Source organism: Giraffa tippelskirchi, chromosome 11 (assembly GCF_054371585.1).
Source record: "Giraffa tippelskirchi isolate mGirTip1 chromosome 11, T2T-mGirTip1v1.2.pri, whole genome shotgun sequence".
Taxonomy (NCBI): domain Eukaryota; kingdom Metazoa; phylum Chordata; class Mammalia; order Artiodactyla; family Giraffidae; genus Giraffa; species Giraffa tippelskirchi.
The window spans coordinates 10,655,782-10,677,580 of record NC_137285.1 but is presented as its reverse complement, the minus strand read 5'-3'; the positions used below and the strand labels follow the sequence as shown (position 1 = coordinate 10,677,580).

Genomic DNA, 21,799 nt, shown 5'->3' with positions numbered 1-21,799 from the left:
TGGGGGCAACTTTCTCAGATAACCGTACGGGCAAGGGGTGCAGTCTCAGCGACGGGCCACCCCGCATCTCTTGTCTGGTGCCTGTGCCTTTCCATCGTCCACTGTTTATCCCGGATAGTCATGTTAAAGTGAGGAGAGGAGCAGGCAAGACTTTGGGATGTGAGTTACCACCTTCACTGACTCAATTAGAGTCACAGGAGAAGTGAAAACCTGCAGTGCCCAAGAAGTTCTTAAACATTATGGGAAGAAATAAGCAAATTCATACAAAACCAAAACCCCTTTCTTCACTCTCTCCTTTAGTCCTTTTGGGCTTCTCAGGTGGTACTAGTGGTAAAGAACCCACTTGCCAATGCAAGAGACATAAGAGACATGGGTTTGATCCCTGGGTTGGGAAGATCCCCTGGAGGTGGGCATGGCAACTCTCCCCAGTATTCTTGCCTAGAGAATCTCACGGACATGTAATTTCTCACTGAGGATGATGGTATCAAGCTGATCTGTATGCCTTTCAGTCTCTTGTACCTTTGGTTTTGCTTCTGGCTAGGGGATGTTTTTCTTATAAAAATTAAAAAAATAATCTTATTTAACTTTTAATACTGGAAACATTCAACATACACAGAAATTGAAAGAATTCTATAGTAAATTCTATAGTAAACAGCTTCAGCAAGTGTCAGCTCTGGCCCATCTTATTTATTGTTCTGTCCCCTTCACTCCCACTGCCTGTCAGATCCATACTCAAAAGGCCTTGACTTTAATCTAAATAGTGGTGAATAACTGTCTATTTATAAGTTGTAAGTTAAAATGTTTAAGGAATGAAATTAGTATTTTTAAAATGATGACCTACTTTAACCGTTTTTTGAAGAACCAGCAGGAACAAGTCTCAGTTGTCTCGGATCAGTAGACTGAATTTTTAGGATAATCGCATGTGGATGTGCATGTGTGCTAAGTCGCTTCAGTTACGTCTGACTCTGCGACCCCATGGACTGTAGCCTACCAGGCTCCTCTGTCCATGGGATTCTCCAGGCAGGAATACGGGAGTGGGTTGCAATTTCCTTCCTCCAGAGGATCTTCCCAACCACATACTCAGTACCAATTTGAGTGCTGTGACATTGAATTTCCTCTAATACGACAAGTAGTAAAGAAACTCCACTTAAACATAGTAAGTGGATTGATTTTGAAAATAAGCATGTTTTATTTATATGTTCTTTTTTTAAGGTAAATTCTCTAGAATGTTTTAGTAAACCATTTACTATCATTCAGCGAGAAACTTTGTTTTAGCTTGGGGAAGATATACCAAAAGGGAAATATAATTGCTGATTTTAAATAGAAGCAATATTATATTTTTGTACTGGGTCATTCCAGAAATTTGGGCTTCCCAGTGGCCCAGCAGTAAAGAATCTATCCACAAAGCAGGAGACGTGGGTTCAATCCCTTGATCAGGAAAAGCCCCTGGAGGAAGGCGTGGCAACCCATTCTAATGTTCTTAGAGGGTCCCATGGACTGAAGAGCCTGGTGGGCTACAGTCTATAGGATCGCAAGAGTCAGACATGACTGAAGCAACTGAGCACAACACTCCAGAAATTTAAAATTAGGATCTCTTGATGGAAAATCCACAAGGAGCAGATTCTAGTTCAAATTATCATTAGTCTATCAATATAATATCAAATTTGCCATTTAAGGGGCACTGGTTTTGTACCAGAGAGCAGTGTGGTGTTTGCTTATATTGTCTCATTCAACCATCACAGTCACTCTTAAGGTACATACTGTCTTCATCTTAGAGATGCAGAAACTGAAATTCAGAGAGGTCCAAAGTCAACTAATAAGTGTCCCAAACTCTTGAATCTCCTATCTTTTTTTTATTATGCACTCCTTAGGGAAAGTATTGTATTCTTAGTCATTTCAGATTAGAGTTAGGAATGAATTTTTGCTATTCAGAAAGAAAAAAGAAAAATCTTTGGCAGACTGAACCAGAGTCTCCTGATAATAACTGTCTGACCTCTTTCCCTGATGTTGGTCCCTGACCCTACATGCATTTTGAAGTTTGATTTAGGAGTTCGAGCTGTCTTCCCTGGAAGTCACAACGAAGCACTTATTTTATTATTATTATTTTTGTGGGAATCTTAGTTCTGAGACCAGGGATCAAACTTGGGGCCCTGGCCATGAAAGCATTGAGTCGTAATCACCAGACCACCAGGGAGTTCTCAAGAAGCACTTATTTTAAAAGTGGGAAATTATCTTTCACTCAGCCTCCTAATGGCTTTTTCATTAGAAAAAGCACGTTTATAATTTCATTAGAAAAAGCATGTATATAATTTACCTGTGAAAAAACGATTTCAGATGCTGACTTGGGACGCTGTCTCACGGCAGATGGTCTTTACCTGTATACTACTAACTCAGTTGGAAGAGGAGTAAGCAAATTGGGGTCTGGATTACATGGTACTCTCAGGTCAGTTGCATGGAACTTGCTGAATAATTTGGCTGGAACATTTTCCTCATTACGTAAATTTGTGATGAAGACACCTGGGAGTGTGTGCTAACTCCCTGTAGACTGACTAGTGACTAAACAAATCTGAATGACTTCATACGATTCTGGTTTTCTCTTATTGTCACTTTCTCTTCCTGGTTCTCTTAATGCATTTCAGCTTTGTTTTTGACTCTATAAAAATTGAGTTTGGTAGCCCTAAGATCATTGTTTGTAGCTTCTAGCCAAAAATCTCCCATGATCAGAATTTCTCTATTAATGACTTCTCCATGTCAAAAAGTGGGTATATTTCTAGTTAAGTCTTTTTGTCCTTGGATTTGACATTGGATCAGCAGTGATTTTTTTTTTTCAGTTGAGATATAAGATCTATGAATTGCTGCCAAAAGAAACCACAGTTTGAGATCCTTATGTATATTTAATTAGATTGTTTCCCCAACCTTTTCTCCTCTCAATTCGTTGTGGGAAATTAATATTTGCCATAGTTTGTCAGTCTCAAAGTTAACATGTTTATTATCCTTCAGATGTTTTGTATACTTAGTCATTGAAAAGAAATGAGGAGGAAAATACCATTTTGTCTGTGGTAGCTCATTGTTGGGTGTCAGACCTGACCTGCTGACTTAGCCTGTGTACCTTTTCCCCCGCAGAGGTTTTGTGTACTGCCGGAACGAGGAGCTGGAACCAGGATGGCTTGCTTTTGGCAGTGGCAGTCTTCTCCACCGGCCTGTATCTTTTGACAATAAACCTCACTCCCTTTTCCAGGTCATTGACCAGAATACCCTTCAGGTAAACAGAACACCAAGGCTTTGTGTTTTATATTTTGGAGATGGTAAGCAAAGTTCATGACATGATCAGAAGGAATAACACAGTTGATACCTTGGGTTCATTTGGGTTTTTCCGTAAGACGTTACAGAAGTAGTTCCCTGCTAGAGTGACATCATTTTAACTGTCATTGTTTTGGGCATTCTGTTTTTTCTCTAATGTCTTAAGTTTTCCCACATGATCTGAGTGAATGTGCCCTGTTAGAGTTTCTAAGGCCAAAGACAGATTTTTTTTTTTTAGTTACTTTTTATTGGACTATAGTTGCTTTACAACAGTTGTGTTAGTTTCTATTGTACAGCAGAATGAATCAGCTACATGTGTATGTGTACCTCTTCTCTTTTGGATTTCCTTCCCATTTAGGTTCCTGCACAGAGCACTGAGTAGAGTTCCCTGTGCTATACAGTATGTCTTCATTAGTTATCTATTTTATACATAGTAACAATAGTGTGTATACATCAACTGCAGTCTCCCAAATCATCCCAGGACAAACTTCTTTGATTTAAAAAAATTCTAGGGAGTCAAAGATGTTATAAATACCAGCCTTTTTTTTTTTTTAAACTACATCTATTTTGAAAAGACATTATTTCCCTTATTCAATTTGTTCTAAACAGCCTTTCTGTGGGAACAGGAGCTTTAAAGTGAGTTTAGATAAAATCATCGTGTGCCCAGGATCGGACTCATCCATGGTGCTCTGGTAGCGTTCTGTGATGCTACTTGCCACATTGTATTGAAATCACCTGCTCTCCTGTGGAACTACTCACCAAGACCACACACACCTTTAGTTTTGGACACTGTCTTACTCATATTTGTGTCCCTAGAATGTAACCATGGCACTTGATTGATGATAATGATAATAACCATGTCTCTCTGTGCCAGGCCCTGGGTTGGGCAGTTGACATGTCCTACCTGGGAGGTATAACTACGGCAGTTTCATCTTACAGTTAAGACACCCGAGGCTGGCAATTGTAAGCATCCAGTAAGTGTTTGTCCTTCAGTGGACGAGTGAGCTCAGAGAGATTAAGTATCTTGGCACACAGTAATGGCAGCAAGAGGACTTGAACCCATCCGCTCTAGAGTCTGAGTTCTTTTTTTTTTTTTTTTTAGGAAGTGACAAATTTTGAGTATTTATTTATTTTTTAATAAATTTATTTATTTTAGTTGGGGGCTAATTACTTTACAATATTGTAATAGTTTTTGCCATACATTGACATGAATCAGCCATGGGTTTACATGTGTTCCCCTTCCTGGACCCCCCACCCACCTCCCTCCCCATCCCATCCCTCTGGGTCATCCCGTTGCCCCGGCCCTGAGCCCTTGTCTCATGCATCGAACATGGAATGGTGTTCTGTTTCACATACGATAATATACATGTTTCAATGCTATTCTCCCAGAACGTCCCACCCTCACCTTCTCCCTCAGAGTCCATAAAATTGTTCCATGCATCTGTGTCTCTTATTCTGACTCGCATATAGGGTTATCGTTACCATCTTTCAAATTCCATATATATGCATTAGTATACTGTATTGTTGTTTTTCTTTCTGGCTTACTTCACTCTGTATAATGGGCTCCAGTTTCATCCATCTCAGTAGAACCGATTCAAATGTATTTTTTTTAATGGCTGAGTAATATTCCATTGTGTATATGTACCACAGCTTCCTTATCCATTCGTCTGCTGATGGACATCTAGGTTGCTTCCATGTCCTGGCTATTGTAAACAGTGCTGCGATGAACATTGGGGTACACGTGTCTCTTTCAATTCTGGTTTCCTCGGTGTATATGCCCAGCAGTGGGATTGCTGGGTCATATGGCAGTTCTATTCCCAGTTTTTTAAGGAATCTCCACACTGTTCTCCATAGTGGCTGTACTAGTTTGCATTCCCACCAACAGTGTAAGAGGGTTCCCTTTTCTCCACACCCTCTCCAGCATTTATTGCTTGTAGACTTTTGGATAGCAGCCATTCTGACTGGTGTGAAATGATACCTCATTGAGGTTTTGATTTGCATTTCTCTAATAATGAGTGATGTTGAGCATCTTTTCATGTGTTTGTTAGCCATCTGTATGTCTTCTTTGGAGAAATGTCTGTTTAGTTCTTTGGCCCATTTTTTGATTGGGTTGTTTATTTTTCTGGAATTCAGCTGCAGAAGTTGCTTGTATATTTTTGAGATTAATTGTTTGTCTGTTGCTTCATTTGCTATTATTTTCTCCCATTCTGAAGGCTGTCTTTTCACCTTGCTTATAGTTTCCTTTGTTGTGCAAAAGCTTTTAATTTTAATTAGGTCCCATTTGTTTATTTTTGCTTTTATTTCCAATATTCTGGGAGGTGGGTCATGGAGGATCCTGCTGTGATTTATGTCGGAGAGTGTTTTGCCTATGTTTTCCTCTAGGAGTTTTATAGTTTCTGGTCTTATGTTTAGATCTTTAATCCATTTTGAGTTTATTTTTGTGTACGGTGTTAGGAAGTGTTCTAGTTTCATTCTTTTACAAGTGGTTGACCAGTTTTCCCAGCACCACTTGTTAAAGAGATTGTCTTTTCTCCATTGTATATTCTTGCCTCCTTTGTCGAAGATAAGGTGTCCATATGTGCGTGGGTTTATCTCTGGGCTTTCTATTTTGTTCCATTGATCTATATTTCTATCTTTGTGCCAGTACCATACTGTCTTGATGACTGTGGCTTTGTAGTAGAGCCTGAAGTCAGGCAGGTTGATTCCTCCAGTTCCATTCTTCTTCCTCAAGATTGCTTTGGCTATTCGAGGTTTCTTATATTTCCATACAAATTGTGAGATGTTTTTTTCTAGTTCTGTGAAAAATACCATTGGTAGCTTGATAGGGATTGCATTGAATCTATAGATGGCTTTGGGTAGTATACTCATTTTCACTATATTAATTCTTCCAATCCATGAACACGGTATATTTCTCCATCTGTTTGTGTCCTCTTTGATTTCTTTCATCAGTGTTTTATAGTTTTCTATATATAAGTCTTTTGTTTCTTTAGGTAGATATATTCCTAAGTATTTTATTCTTTTTGTTGCAATGGTGAATGGTATTGTTTCCTTAATTTCTCTTTCTGTTTTCTCATTATTGGAGTATAGGAATGCAAGGGATTTCTGTGTGTTAATTTTATATCCTGCAACTTTACTATATTCATTGATCAACTCTAGTAATTTTCTAGTAGAGTCTTTAGGGTTTTCTATGTAGAGGATCATGTCATCTGCAAACAGTGAGAGTTTTACTTCTTCTTTTCCTATCTGTATTCCTTTTATTTCTTTTTCAGCTCTGATTGCTGTGGCCAAAGCTTCCAAAACTATGTTGAATAGTAGTGGTGAGAGTGGGCATACTTGCCTTGTTCCTGACTTTAGGGGAAATGCTTTCAATTTTTCACCATTGAGGATAATGTTTGCTGTGGGTTTGTCATATATAGCTTTTATTATGTTGAGATATGTTCCTTCTATTCCTGCTTTCTGGAGGGTTTTTATCATAAATGGATGCTGAATTTTGTCAAAGGCTTTTTCTGCATCTATTGAGATAACCATATGGTTTTTTTCTTTCAATTTGTTAATGTGGTGTATTACATTGATTGATTTGCAGATGTTAAAAAAACCTTGCCTTCCTGGGATAAAGCCCACTTGGTCATGATGTATGATCTTTTTAATATGATGTTGGATTCTGATTGCTAGAATTTTATTAAGGATTTTTGCATCTATGTTCATCAGTGATATTGGCCTGTAGTTTTCCTTTTTTGTGACATCTTTGTCTGGTTTTGGAATTAGGGTGATGGTGGCCTCATAGAATGAGTTTGGAAGTTTACCATCTTCTGCAATTTTCTGGAAGAGTTTGAGTAGGATAGGTGTTAGCTCTTCTCTAAATTTTTGGTAGAATTCCGCTGTGAAGCCGTCTGGTCCTGGGCTTTTGTTTGCTGGAAGATTTCTGATTACAGTTTCGATTTCCGTGCTTGTGATGGGTCTGTTAAGATCTTCTATTTCTTCCTGGTTCAGTTTTGGAAAGTTATACTTTTCTAAGAATTTGTCCATTTCTTCCAAGTTGTCCATTTTATTGGCATATAGCTGTTGGTAGTAGTCTCTTATGATCCTTTGTATTTCTGTGAAGTCTGTTGTGATCTCTCCATTTTCATTTCTAATTTTGTTGATCTGATTCTTCTCCCGTTGTTTCCTGATGAGTCTGGCTAATGGCTTGTCAATTTTGTTTATCTTCTCGAAAAACCAGCTTTTAGTTTTGTTGATTTTTGCTATGGTCTCTTTTGTTTCTTTTGCATTTATTTCTGCCCTAATTTTTAAGATTTCTTTCCTTCTACTGACCCTGGGGTTTTTCATTTCTTCCTTCTCTAGTTGCTTTAGGTGTAGAGTTAGTTGATTTATTTGATTTTTTTCTTGTTTCTTGAGGTACGCCTGTATTGCTATGAACCTTCCCCTTAGTATTGCTTTTACAGTGTCCCATAGGTTTTGGGTTGTTGTGTTTTCATTTTCATTCGTTTCTATGCATAATTTGATTTCTTTTTTGATTTCTTCTGTGATTTGTTGGTTATTCAGAAGCGTGTTGTTTAGCCTCCATATGTTGGAACTTTTAATAGTTTTTTTCCTGTAATTGAGGTCTAATCTTACTGCATTGTGGTCAGAGAAGATGGCTGGGATGATTTCAATTTTTTTGAATTTACCAAGGCTAGATTTATGGCCCAGGATGTGATCTATCCTGGAGAAAGTTCCATGTGCACTTGAGAAAAAGGTAAAATTGATTGTTTTGGGGTGGAAAGTCCTGTAAATATCAATTAAATCTAATTTGTCTATTGTATCATTTAAAGTTTGTGTTTCCTTGTTAATTTTCTGTTTAGTTGATCTATCCATATGCGTGAGTGGAGTATTAAAGTCTCCCACTATTATTGTGTTATTGTTAATTTCCCCTTTCATACTTGTTAGTATTTGCCTTATATATTGTGGTGCTCCTATGTTGGGTGCATATATATTTATGATTGTTACGTCTTCTTCTTGGATTGAACCTTTGATCTTTATGTAGTGTCCTTCTTTGTCCCTTTTCACATCCTTTATTTTAAAGTCTATTTTATCTGAAATGAGTATTGCGACTCCTGCTTTCTTTTGGTCTCCATTTGCATGAAATATGTTTTTCCATCCCTTCACTTTCAGCCTGTGTGTGTCCCTTGTTTTGAGGTGGGTCTCTTGTAGACAGCATATATAGGGGTCTTGTTTTTGTATCCATTCAGCCAGCCTTTGTCTTTTGGTTGGGGCATTCAACTCATTTACATTTAAGGTAATTATTGATAAGTATGATCCCGTTGCCATTTACTTTGTTGTTTTGAGTTCGTGTTGAAACATCCTTTCTGTGTTTCCTGTTTAGAGAAGATCCTTTAGCATTTGTTGGAGAGCTGGTTTGGTGGTGCTGAATTCCCTCAGCTCTTGCTTGTCTGTAAAGCTTTTGATAGAGTCTGAGTTCTTTATGCTACAACTTTCTGCCTTTCAACCAAATTCGAACACAACAGTTAGAGTTGACATCTGTGGGGTGAGTGCCCTGAGAGTAGTCATAGCCAGGGCTTAAGTGAGATGTTACACCTTTTCTTGTCTGCCTCTCAGCTGTGTTTTTCCTGGGGTCGTTCACCATTGCATCTCCAGAGCATATTGGAGGTACTCAGAAATTGTTAGAAAAAGTGAATAAATAGAGGCCATATTAACTCCATTTCCTATCAGTAATTCAGATAGATGAGAACACTGCCTGTATTTACTTGCAATGGAGTTATAAGCTAGGGAATGGAACAGATGTTTAATCTTAGAACGTGATTTACACTTGAAGTAATGTTAGTATCCTGTGTTCTCATAAAACCTCTGTTGTCCAAGAAAGCAGTGTTCTCACTAGGTATGTGCATTGGAACAATATGGGGGTGGCTTAGGCCACTCAGTAGCTGTTAACTTTATAGACTTATTAGCATTACATATTTCAAAGTGTAGTTACAGCAACTCTGTGACTTTTTAAACTTTTGAGGTAGACAAAACAAGTCTGGAAAAAAGTTCATAACATGAGTTCAGGGGTCAAAAGTAACCTGAGGAAAACTAATGATTCACCCAAAGAAATGGAGTAACTGAAGGTCATTCTTACTGTTCCCTGAAGGCACTTGACCATCTCTAATTATTTTTATTTGGGAATTTTCAGTTCTGTCCCTATTCTTTTTTTTTTTTTTGCTCCTATTCTTGGATTTTTTTTTTTTTAAAGCAGTTTTCTTGATTCTTATTTTCTATTATTTTAAGTGCTTTTCTCTGGCAATAAAAATTAGTGTGTAACTGCACATTTAATGTGAAATGATGCAGAACTTATTCATTATACTGAAACCGAAGGATGTTTGCTGTTAGAAACACATGCCTTCATGTCTAATGTAGAGAATGGCTATTTGTCTCTTTCTTCCTAATGGACATGGTAAATTTCAATAAGGTCTCATGTTCTAAGTTAGGAGCTTGTGTGTGCCTTCATCTTTTTCTTCTTTTTTTGCTTTCCCTCTTGTATTCTTCTTGCCTTCTCTTTTTGCTTCCTTCCATAATTATTAATTTTTGAGTTAGACTCTAAGTTAGGTACTGGGAGTATAAAGATGAATAAGATATAGTTCCTGTCCTTTACATATAATGAAGTCTTAAATTTATTTACTAAGGAAATTTCAGAAAGTACTATTTCTCTAAGACTTTTTTTAAAATAAATATTTGATAAAACACACATGCAAAGCGAATTTAAAGTGTTTAGTAAATACTTTTTTTTCCTATTAAAATGTAATTTGAATTAATCTCAAGGATCTTTTAATATGTTGCATGGCTTATTGTATGAAGTTTTATATATTTGTCATGTAATTTTCATATATTATTCTTAGAGATAAATGTCAGTTTTATTTTGACCAGGAGGCCTACTGAATTCTCTTCTTGGACTTAATGGCATTAATGATGAATTGATAGAAACAGAATTTACGTGTCACACTAATGAAATTTTCCTCCCTTTCTTGTCCAGGTGTGCCAGGTGGTGCCAATGCCAGCCAATCACCTCCCTGTTGGCAGCACCATGAGCACTGTGCACCTTTCTTCAGACGGCACTTACTTCTATTGGATCTGGTCTCCTGCCAGCCTGAATGAGAAAACACCTAAGGGACATTCTGTCTTCATGGACACTTTTGAACTTGTGGTGAGTTTCACTTTCTCATCCTGTGTCTTTGCAGAGACATTTTTACTTGCTTTCTTTTTATGTTGGTTTACAAGGGACCTAAGAAACTCGGAGTACTTGTGCAGTATATTCACTCTTGCCTCAAAATTGGTTTTTCTCTTGGATGTGTTTTGAAGGTTTCTTTATTTGGAGTTGTATGACACAAGTAAAGCCAGGCTTTTTGAAGGTTAATCTAGCAACAGAATGGAGATAACAATAGTTAATGTGTAGACAGTGAGGTTTTTAAGGAGAAATGCTCATGAGCTTGCTGGAGCTTTTTCTTACAGTAGCAAGATTGTGTCTACAGATGGATATTGGGAGTCTCCGAGAGATGATGATTGAAACTGTGAAAAGCAATCATTCATTCATTCACTCATTCATTCATTAGATATTGGCAAAGTATCTACTGAGAGCCAGGCACAGTGGTGTCTAGGTGGTGGGAATACAGTGATGGGCAAGGGGGTAGGATCCTTGCTCAAATGGAGCTTGTATCCTGACTAGTAAGTGGGTTGAGTGGTGGTGGCAGAGAGACAAAACTTTAACCATAATCAAGTGAACAAATAAATGGACAACATAATTTGAGGTAGTGAAGGAAATGTAGTAGCTAACCAGATGAGGGAGTTGGGGGTAGGGGAAGGAAAAACATTCTAGGAAAAGGATACCACAAGTCCAAAAGCTCTGTGGTGGGAGCAGACATGTGTGTTATAGGAAATGACAGTGAGCCAGAGTGGATGAGTGCAGAGAGCAGAGCTTGAGGCGAGGAGAGACTGGGAACTATGGGAGTCCAGATCTGCACTGTCCAGTGCAATAGCCAGTAGCCACATGAAGCTGTTTAAATTAATCAGAAATAAATACAGTTAAAACTTTAGGTGCTCAGTCACATTAGCCACAGTTCAAGTACTCAGTACCCGCATGTGACTGGCTAGTGGCTACCATATTGAATGTCAAAGATAACATTTCCATCATTAAAGAAAGTTCTATTGGACAGCACTGAGACGTCTAGGTAGTATTTGTAGAGACTTGTAAAAGAAAAAATTGCTCCAAGCCAGGTTCAACAGAACTTTTTTTCACAATGTAATTTAACAGCCTCCTTCTGGGAAGAATTTTAGCATTCCTGGGAAGGGAAAAAAAAAGGACACTGAAGCAATTTCTAATAAACTTTAATGGGGTTAAAACTTGTTCTGGGAAATCAGTCATCCATCCTGCCAGCTAACTGTCAGTCTAGTAACCTTTCAGTATACATTGTTTTTTCTATTATCTAGTTTCACAGTATCCTCAAAAAATGATCTTTTCTTATAAAATGTCTTAGCCACAGTGAACCTTCAAATTGATCTGCTAGAGGTTGTACAACTAGGAATGTCTTTTTTTTAAAAAAAAAAGGAAGAAAGAAAATTGTTTTCAAACAAACTTAACCAGCTAGTTAAAGGATTTAGGTCTTTTTTCTGGAGAGAGGAGCCTGACGGGCTATAGTGCATGGGGCCTCAAGAGTCGGATTTGACTTAGCAAATAAACCGCCACTGCCACCACCTAAGAATAATGGAAAAACATCAAAGAATTCCCCTTTCCCTGATATGCTTTGGTTAAATTTAAAAAATCATATCAAAGGAAAACCTGCACATGGATTAAGGTTTGAGGTAGCGCATCTGGACTCGTAATGAGAGTGGGAGTCTCTTGCCCCATCCCTGGCATGTTCCTCATAGACAGTGACTTTAATGGTGTCAGCTTTTCCTTCTTCTAGTGGTTACTTTCATGTCTCTAAGTGAAAGGCTTCCATTGTTGTTTCTTGATTTGCTAACTCCATATATTGTGTGTTTGTGTTTTGGTTTTTTGTTTTTTGCTGCGACAGATGAGGATTTGGCTCAGTTCACCTCCTGTTTTTCTTCCTTCCTCCTACTGTATTTATTTGATTCATTTTAATTTTTCTTCAGAGGAGGATATCTTTGTAACTTGTAGTTAAACCTTTATTACTTGTTCCTCAGTTCTAAATAGTATCTCTTGTCCCCTGACCTTAGGAGATGGAGATAGATAATAGTGTTTCTTCTTGTCCTTCAGTATGGGGAAAGCCAAAACTAAAAGTATACATTCAGGTGAATTCCCAAGAGAAAGAGAGATGATTCACCAACACCCAGCCTTAGAGAGTCTTAAGGATTGGTGGCATCAGGTATGGTACAGAACCATTGTGAGACGTGGGTATAGACTGCAGGTTTGTTAAAGGAACTGTCATCTCCTTTCCTGGTACACATAACGTTTGTGCTCAGATGCCAGCCACCCAGGCATAAAGTCCTTATGTTTATTGTCTGAAGAAACCAAATGACCCTGGAGAAAAGACCCCAATATACTGACATTGGGGTTCATATAAGTTAAAGACTTGCTGCCCCAGTGAATCACCCACAGTGATGTCTTCTAGTAAGCAAGCCTCCCTAGCCATGTGCATAGCATTCCTTTCTAGTGATGAACTGTTTAAAAAAAAAAGGGCAGACACAAAAACACCCCAAACAAGCAAAAGCCAGGACTTTGGAGAGCTGTGTGTGTGGAGGGGAGAGGAATAGATTTTAAAAGTTTGGCAAGGTAGTGATAATTATTGAAGCCAGGAGCTGGGCACATGGGGAGCTCATTATACTACCTTTCTTCTTTTGTGTACATTTGAAAATGACACTAATAAAGTTCTTTAAAAAATTTTAAAGCAGACCATTGAGAAACTCTAGACAAACTAGGAAAGTCTCTAGATTGGAAACTAAAAATAAGAAATCAGAAAAACAGCTAATAGAGTAAGATAAAGACCTCATTAGCACTTACTACTCTGTGAGACATATGAAAAGATACTGCATTCATAAAGCAGAGCAGGATGTCACGAAAAAAGGACTCTCAGAATGAGAAGGAGCTTATGATTGTCAAATTTTAAAAATTTATAAGGGAATTAAAGATAAGAAATCTAGAAAATAGGACAAATAAAGAGCAGTAAATATGGAAAGATAAAAGACATAAAGGAATAATCCTTCTGAATACTTAGTAACAGTAGTTCCCAAAAGAGAACAGAAAATAAAGAAGATATGATCAAAGAAATAATAGAAGAAAAACGTTAAACTAAAGGACACTGATGTCCAGATTAAAAGGTCTTTGGCACAGTGAATGAAAAATGTCTACATTGGCATCTCATCTTGAAATTTCAGATTATCAGAAGCAAAGAGGATTCTAAAGCTTCTGGATGTAAAATAAAATCATGTACAAATAATGAGGTATAAGAAGAGCACCACACTGTTCAGTCTCATTACTGAATGTAAAAATGGAGCAGTACTTCCAAAAATTCTGGGGGAAATCAATATCTAACCCAGAAGTCCGGTAGTCAGCCGAAATATCAATCAGTCATAAAACAACATAAAGATATTTTTAGACACATAGTTATAGGATCAAAAGCTCATACCTGCCCTGGAGGAAATAGAACAACTACAAGCCTTTGCCAGTGGCATGAAATAAAAAGTTGGGGAGGGAGCTCAAGGGCCTGCTCTAGATTAAAACAGTAAGCTTTGAGTCACTTTTGGAGTCTGAATCCAATGGACCAATTGTAGAAAAGAAAATTTGGAGACAATTTGGAATTTGAATGTAAAATAAGTATTAGAGGAAACCAAGGAGTATATTCTTATTTTTAAAGTTATGATAATGGCATTGTGATTATATAAGAAAATGTCCATATTTTTAGAGATGAGTAGTGAAATATTCAGAAGTGGAATTTCATGATGTCTGGGACATGCTTTAAAATGGAGTGAAAAAGAGATAGGTGGCTACCCCAAATTTGGTACCCCAAATTTGGCTATATCTGGATAATAGTTGAAATTGGATGATGAATATATGGAAGTTCATTATATTATTCACAGTTTTTACCTATGTTTGAAATTTTTCATCACAAGATAAAAAATTTTTAAGCATCACCAGCCATTAGTTTAGCAACTTCTAAAATACTGACTTGGGAAGCTAAACATAGATACCTACATGGCTTTCTGCTTATGATACTATCACAGAAAGGAATACTGTGTAGCCATTAAAAAACATGGGGCAGATCTGTGTAGACTGAAGGAAATTAATCTCCAAGTTATATTGTTTAGTATAGAAAGCTTGATTTAGTGCACTGTGTGTAATCAATCACTACCTACTGTGTGATAAAAATTGTGGTGGGCAGGTATGGATTCTCTCTGGGTTTGGCTTTCTCCTATGATACTAGCTTTCCTCTCTCAGTGCATCATTCGCCACAGCATATAAATACAGGAGAGGATATTCAGTCTTGAAAAAGCAGAACCAACTCCCTTGACCCTCATTCTCCTCCACTCTCCTGTCTTTGGTTCCCCTTTACAACAATATGCGTGAAAGAGTTTATTCTTACTGTTTTACTTTCTTTCCTTCTATTCGCTCTTGAACCTGCTGCGGTCTCGCCATACCACCGTAGCAGCTCTTCCCAAGTTCCCCAGGGACTTCCACAATAGTAAATTCAAGGGCAACTCTCTTTTCTTTTTACTTGACCTTCTAGCAGTAAGTATTTAATGTGATCTCACTCCCCCATCCTTGAAACTGTTTTCATTTGGACTTTGGGACACTCTTAGGAGTTCTCTTGTCACTGGTGGTTCCTATCTCCTGTCTTCCTAACCTCTCAACAGTCATGGGCACCAGGACCTATTTCTAGGACCCCTTCTGTCTACTCTGTCTGCTCTTACTCCCTCGTTGATCTCATCCTGTCTTATAGCTTTAAACACCTCTCTGTACAGATGATGCTCAATGTTGCTTCTCAGCCAAAACCTGTCCCTGAAGCTCTGCATGCATATTGATGTGGGTGGGTGTTTGTATATGCTCAGGATATGAGACTTTTCCAGTTGGAAGTCTGATAGTTCCCTCAAGCTAAATATGCCCTCTACCAAACTCCTGATTTTACCCCAGATCTGCTTCTGCCTCAGGCTCTCCCATTTCACTTCATGACATCTGTGTCCTTTCAGTGCTGGCCAGAGACCTTTGTGTCCCTCTCTCTTCCTCTTTTTTCCCTTCCCCAATTCCTTGCCCAGTCAGCATATATTGCCTGCTTTACCTTCAAAGTGTCTCCCAACCCCCTTCATCTCTGTAAAATACTGTGTGATTTGGGGCTCCTGTCACCCCACTCCAGCCCCACCTGACCTCCTGGCTGACACACAGGCACTGAATGTGTTCTCCCTTCTGGGCCTTTGCACAGTGTCATCTGCCGATAGACAGCTCGTTCTCTCTTTTTAGGTCTCTGCTCACATGTCATCTTATCAAAAAGACCTTTCTTACTGTTCTTTATAAATTATTTTATGTAAAAGATAATCCTGTCCCTCTTTATCCCTTTTGCCTTGGTGCAGAATTCAGCTGTGGCAGTACCAATGTGGTGATCAGCAGGAAATACCTTATTCTTAATTTTAACCTTTTCCTTTAAGATTATAGAATAACCAAGGCATGGACTCTTTCTGCCTGATTTCATTACCTGTGCACTGGACACATCCTTGTTTGAGAATCTTCTGTGACTCTCTTTTGCCTTTTCAGGGCACGTGTTTTATATCTTCAGTTCTGTTTTGCTCTGAGACTTCTTCCTGTCCCCATGTGCTTTCTGTAAGCTGCTGTTCTTTAGATAGATTCAGTGACAATTTTACTGCTGTTTTGTCTCTTTTTTAGGTCTCTTCTTAACTATATGGTTGGTATAATAAGGGATGCACTAGGTGCCTCTCCCCCTTCAACTCCATCGGTTTATGATTTCCTTTAAATTATGATTCAGATAGCTGATATGCCCTTCATTCATTCAGTGTTAATCCAGTGCCTTGTCTGGGTAGCAGGGTAATAAGCCTTTGTTTTCAAGGTGCTTACATCAGAGTGTGGGGAGTTAGTAAGAAAGGAAACACAAGAACAAAATAATTTCAGCTACTGACAAATGCTAGGGAGAAAATAAAACAGGGTAATGCGATAGAGAGTGAAGGGGTAGAGGTGGTGAGCCACTCCGGTTTGCCTGGCAGAGAGGGCCATTCTGAGGAAGGACATTTGAGCTGAAATGAGAATGATGAGAAGCAGCCATCTGTCCTGCCAGCGAAGGCAACCAACCCTCCGCGTTTGCCTGGACCTGAGACATTTCTTAGGACATGGACCGTTGGTGCTAAAACCAGGACAGTCTCAGGCAACTAGTCCAGTCCAGAAAGAGGGATCAGCAAGTACAGGCCTAGCGCACAGGCGTTTTAGAGGAGGGACAGAAGGCAGTGCGCTGAAAGTGTGGGGAGAAAGGGAACCAAAGCAGGGAGGTCAGTGTATGGTGGACCCCGTGGGCCTTACCAGCCATTTGAATTTTGTTTTAAGCTTATTGGGAAGCTGATGCAGGGCTTCAGACAGGGAAGGACATGATTTTATTTACATCTGTAAGTGAATCTTTGGCTAATGTAGTAAAACATACGGGGTCAAAATGGGGAGACCAAGTTGAGAGGCTGGATGGTCACTGGACTTGAGGTGGTGGCTTGGGCCAGGAAGGGAGCCAGAGGGAAGCTTCTCATCATCACTAGCTGTGTGCTGCTTCTCACTCCTCCCAGGCTCTCCCCTCCTTTCTAAAGCACTAGTAGCTTTTTCGTCCCAAAGAGATGCTTTGCTAAGTATAGAGGTTCCCAGATTTACTATTTGGGCACCAAGCTGAGTCCTCTTTGCTTCTCACGGGTACTTTACTGGATTTTCTTTTCAATATTTTCAAAGTACTTAAGCACAATAGCATGACTTTTTTTTTCTTAATTTAGCCATTGTTTTTCTTATGGAGCCAGAATGGGCAGTGCTTCTGAATGCCAAGTGATTGATTTTTTAGTCTGGATGCCTTTGAAGGGTCATATTTAGAATTGTGCAACATAAATAGAGCTACACTTGGTAAATGTGAATCTAGCTGAAGGGTGGGGTGACACAGTGTGGGAAGATGTGGATGTGTTCAATTTTAGGCGACATAGGCTATTCCAGCTGAAGTGCTGGGGAGTGGGAGGCAGTTAGAAAAGTTGTGCTCAATCCCAGTAGCAAGGATGGGTCTGTATATAGCAATGTAGGAGTCGCCATGGAGAGGTAGGATTGGATTTGGGTCAGGACATGTGTGCATGCTGTCGCTTCTGTCGTGTCCGATTCTTTGTGACTCCATGGATGTAGTCCACCAGGCTCCTCTGTCCATGGGATTCTCCAGGCAAGAATACTGGAATGGGTTGCATGCCCTCCTCTTGAGTCAGGACACGGATCTGTTTATTCAGCAGAGCTTCAAGTATTTACCGTGTGCCTCGTGAGTGCTGGAAATGAGACAGCGAACAAGGCAGGCAGGATCCTGGCTCTTGGGGAGCCGGCATTCAGCTGGGGTGGGGTGGAGGTAGAAGGTCAAATAATAAATGAATTAATGAGTAAGATCATTTCAGAGAATGGTAAGTGCTGTGCAGGTAACATGACTGGGTGTTGTGCTGTGGCTTGTGGGGGGTGAGTAGGAGGGGGTGAAGGGGATTCTTCTTTGGTAATCATGGAAAGCCTCTTTGAGGAGGTGACATTCTATGTGAGACCTAAATGATGGGAAAGAGCCAGGCACACACAGGAGGATCTAGGGACAGGGTATTCCAGCAAAGGTTTTAGAACCAGAGGCGGGGTCTAATCCTAAGCAGGCTCCCACTTAAGTAAATGGAGATGGGAACCAGCAGATAAGAGGAGCACACAGAGGGCAGGAACTGTCTTGGCTTTGCTCATTAGAAGAGTCCCTTACACACAGGTACGTGTTCATGTTGAAAAGAAGCAAACCAGGATTGTATTCTACCTCTGAGACTGAGGAAGGACAACCTCAAGGATTCTGGCAACCATGGCACAGCCTACACAGAAGACAAGGAAAAGCTTGATGATTTTGGTTTTAGGTTACTCTTGACCATCAAGAATGTTCACTTATTAGAGGGAACTGAGTTAAGTAGCTGTAAAGCGTTAAGAGGCAGAGGCGAGGAAATAGAAACAGCAATTTCGAACTCTAAGGAACCTTTTTAGGGAACCTTGCCTGGCTGTGCTTCTCAGTTTGCTTTCTCTAGCCTCTTCTCTGTTACCAACTTTTCACTTTGGACTCCTTCACTGCTTTTTATTTGCTTCTGGAAGCCTTTCCACTTCGCACTCCTGTTCTTTCTTATCTCTATTTCTGCCTCTCTTCACTCATGGCACCAGTTTCTACGACTCCAACCAGACCCAGAAGCCTGGTCTGGAGTGGGCAGTGGGTGAAGAGGCTGCTTGAGGTATATCTGAGACATATGACAGTGAATGGAAGTTGAGAAGAGGGATGGTATTGCAGTGGGCCACCAATGTTTTCTTTAAGATCTCGGAGACCTGTGAATATTTGAAACCAAAAAGAAGGAGATCAGAGAGGGAGACTGTGACAGTGAAGGGGGCAGATGGGAGATAATTGAGGGGGCAGTTAGAGAGGAGGCGGAAATGCTTCTTCCTCTGAATTAAGAGGGAAAGAATAAACGATGCTGAATACCACGATTCTTGAGCGGGAAGAGAGACGAGTGGGAGCAGCTTATAGTAAGTGGTCTGGATCTTTTCAGTAATAAAAAAAGCCAGGTGGTCTGCTTAAAGCCATACTCAAAATTTGGTGGAAGAATTTTGGAATCACCACCCCAGAGCTTTTGCTGGGGTATAATCAAGTGATGAAGGAAGAACTGCCAAGTACCAGCAAGGATCCAGTTGAAGCTGGCATATATTTTTAGCAGACAAAGTCTGCCTTTCTCCACCATTGCTCTTGCCAATCCCTGAGCAGCTGGGGCTAATGTTGACTGCTGTTATTACAGAGTTTGGATTTTAGCCACTAATTATATTTCAAGAAGATATAATCCTCATAGCTGTACTTAATAGTAAATCAAGACCTGATTGATTTGTTTTCTTCTCATCTTACTTGTACCTGTCAGAAGCTTGTAATTAGTGAGAGCTGCCTGTGGAATTCAGTATGAGGAATTTTCATCAACAACCTTTCATAGAACCTATTAAACTTGGCTCATTACTTTTAAGAATCTGGGCTATTAAAAACGAAAGCTCTCAAACATCTCATAGCCTCCCTTTTGTTCTCAGCTTCTATAGAGCAATTAGGTTTTGAGGTGTACACCTACTCAGGTACAATTTTGGGAAATGTTTTTGAGTAACCAAGTGACAATAATACACTTGTGAAGGAGAAGTTTGCTCGCTGAATGGAAACAGGTTCCATTTAAGAACTTCTTTTTCTTTAAATATTAGGTGGAAAATGGTGTATTCGTAGCCAACCCGCTTCAGGAACGCACAATTCTAATGAGAAAAGAGGGCGAGTCTGCAAAAAGCATTAATGAGATGCTCCTGAGCAGACTGTCCCGTTACCGAGCCTCGCCGTCCGCAACACTGGCTGCCCTCACCGGCTCCACCATCTCCAACACCCTGAAAGAGGACCAAGCAGGTCGGCTGCCCTTCGCTTATCTCATGTTTACCTTGTACAGCTCCATTCAGCTCTATGCATGTTTTGAGAGTATTATCTTAGAGCAGTTTTAGGTTCGCAGCAAAATTAAAGGAAGGTACAGATTTTTTGTATACCTCCCACCCCTACATGTGCACAGCCCCCCTTATTCTCAGCATCCCCCACCAGAGTGATACACTTGTCACAATCGATGAACCCACCAAGACACGTAATAATCACCCAGAGTCCACAGTTCACCTTAGGGTTCACTCTTGGTGTTGTACATTCCATGGGTTTGGACAAATGCATAATGACATGTGTGCATCATTATTCACATAGAGTAGTTTTATAGCCTTAAAAATCCTTCGTACTCTACCTATTCATCCCTCTCCACCTCCCAAGCCCTGGCCACCACTAATCTTTTATTATCTTCATAGTTTTGCCTTTTACAGAATATCATATAATCAGATTTATACAGAATAAAGCCTTTTCATATGGGCTTCTTTCACTTAATAATATATGCCTTTACAATTCCTCCGTGCCTTTTCATGGCTTGATACATTCAGCTTGTGGTTAGTGCATGCTGCCTGTGGAATTCAGGCAGTACTTGTTATTGAGCACTTACAGACTTACAAAGCAGTTTGCTTTACATAGTTCACCTTTTTATGTCCTTCCAGTCATTGTTCATTTTTTTTTATTCCAAGCTAATATATACTGTTGGCTGTGAACATGAATTAGCAAGAATCTGTAAGAATTCAACACAGCTCTTTCCTTAATTGTAAATACTTTGTCACTACTGTTAGTATAAATTATTTTCATGTTTAGTATATGCTTCATGAATGTAAAAAACTCACATTTAGCATCATCTTCACTAAACATGGGCTTCCCTGATGGCTCGGATGGGTTAAGAATCTGCCTGCAGTGCAGGAGACCTGGGTTCATTCCCGGGTCAAGAAGATCCCCTGGAGAAGGGAATGGCTGCCCACGCCAGTTTTCTTGCCTGGAGAGTTCCATGTCCATGGGGTTGCAAAGAGTCAGGCAGGACTGAGCGACTAACGCTTTCACTTTCACTAAACATATTCTTGACCGAGCAAATAAAAGGCAAACCCTCTATGACAGAGACTGATTTTTCTGGACTTTGGCATTTAGTGTTTTCACTGTAATATTTTGAAATAGATAATATGTTTACAGAGTTTTCTGCGTGAATGGTACATGCAGAAAAATCTTACTCCAGTATCCTGGTGTATTCTGTTCTTTGCCCCACCCTGCCCCCTATAGGTAGCTCTATTTATTAGTTTCTGTTTATCCTGGCAGAGTTGGGTTTTTTTTTAATGCAAAGAGAAATTAAATTAATGTAGAAAGATAAATTTATGTATTTTTACTGTTGTTCTTTTCTCAGTAAAAGGTAGCCTTCTAAAGACACTGTTCTGTACTTTTAAAGCAGGAATCCTTACCAAGGGTAAGAATTCAGTGGTTCATAAGCATCCTTTCCCAAAGTTTTAAATAACATATTATTTGTATCATCATAATTTTTATCAGAGTTTCAAGGTCACTTATGACCCCCCAAAAGTCAAGAACCACTATTCTTGTAGAGTTTTCATATTACATACCAACTACATGAATTTATAACAAATCATGACCTATAGTAAAAGATAAGGCTAGAAAAAGAGGCCATGTAGAGAAAAATGATCTGAATAAATATATGTTTAACGAATTTAATGCAGTTTTATGTTTTCATTATTTTATATATTGAAATGTTAAGAAAAAATAGTTGTGATTAATTCTTTGGGAGACTATCAAGTTTTAAATATTTATTAGTCCATATTAGAATTTAATATTTTACTTCTACAGTTCTCTATTATATCAAA

General features: G+C 39.2%; 1 protein-coding gene across 15 annotated transcripts in view; it reads left to right on the top strand.

The window, feature by feature from the left end:
• Positions 1–21,799, top strand: part of HECTD4 (HECT domain E3 ubiquitin protein ligase 4) — a 168,933-nt gene that overhangs the window by 52,413 nt on the left and 94,721 nt on the right. For all 15 annotated transcript variants that reach the window (XM_081546311.1, XM_081546304.1, XM_081546308.1 and 12 more), the window contains exons 5-8: positions 2,335–2,443; positions 3,124–3,262; positions 10,307–10,477; positions 19,742–19,934. In XM_081546311.1, the coding sequence (XP_081402437.1) occupies positions 2,335–2,443; positions 3,124–3,262; positions 10,307–10,477; positions 19,742–19,934 (612 nt within the window). The remainder of the gene's footprint in view (positions 1–2,334; positions 2,444–3,123; positions 3,263–10,306; positions 10,478–19,741; positions 19,935–21,799) is intronic.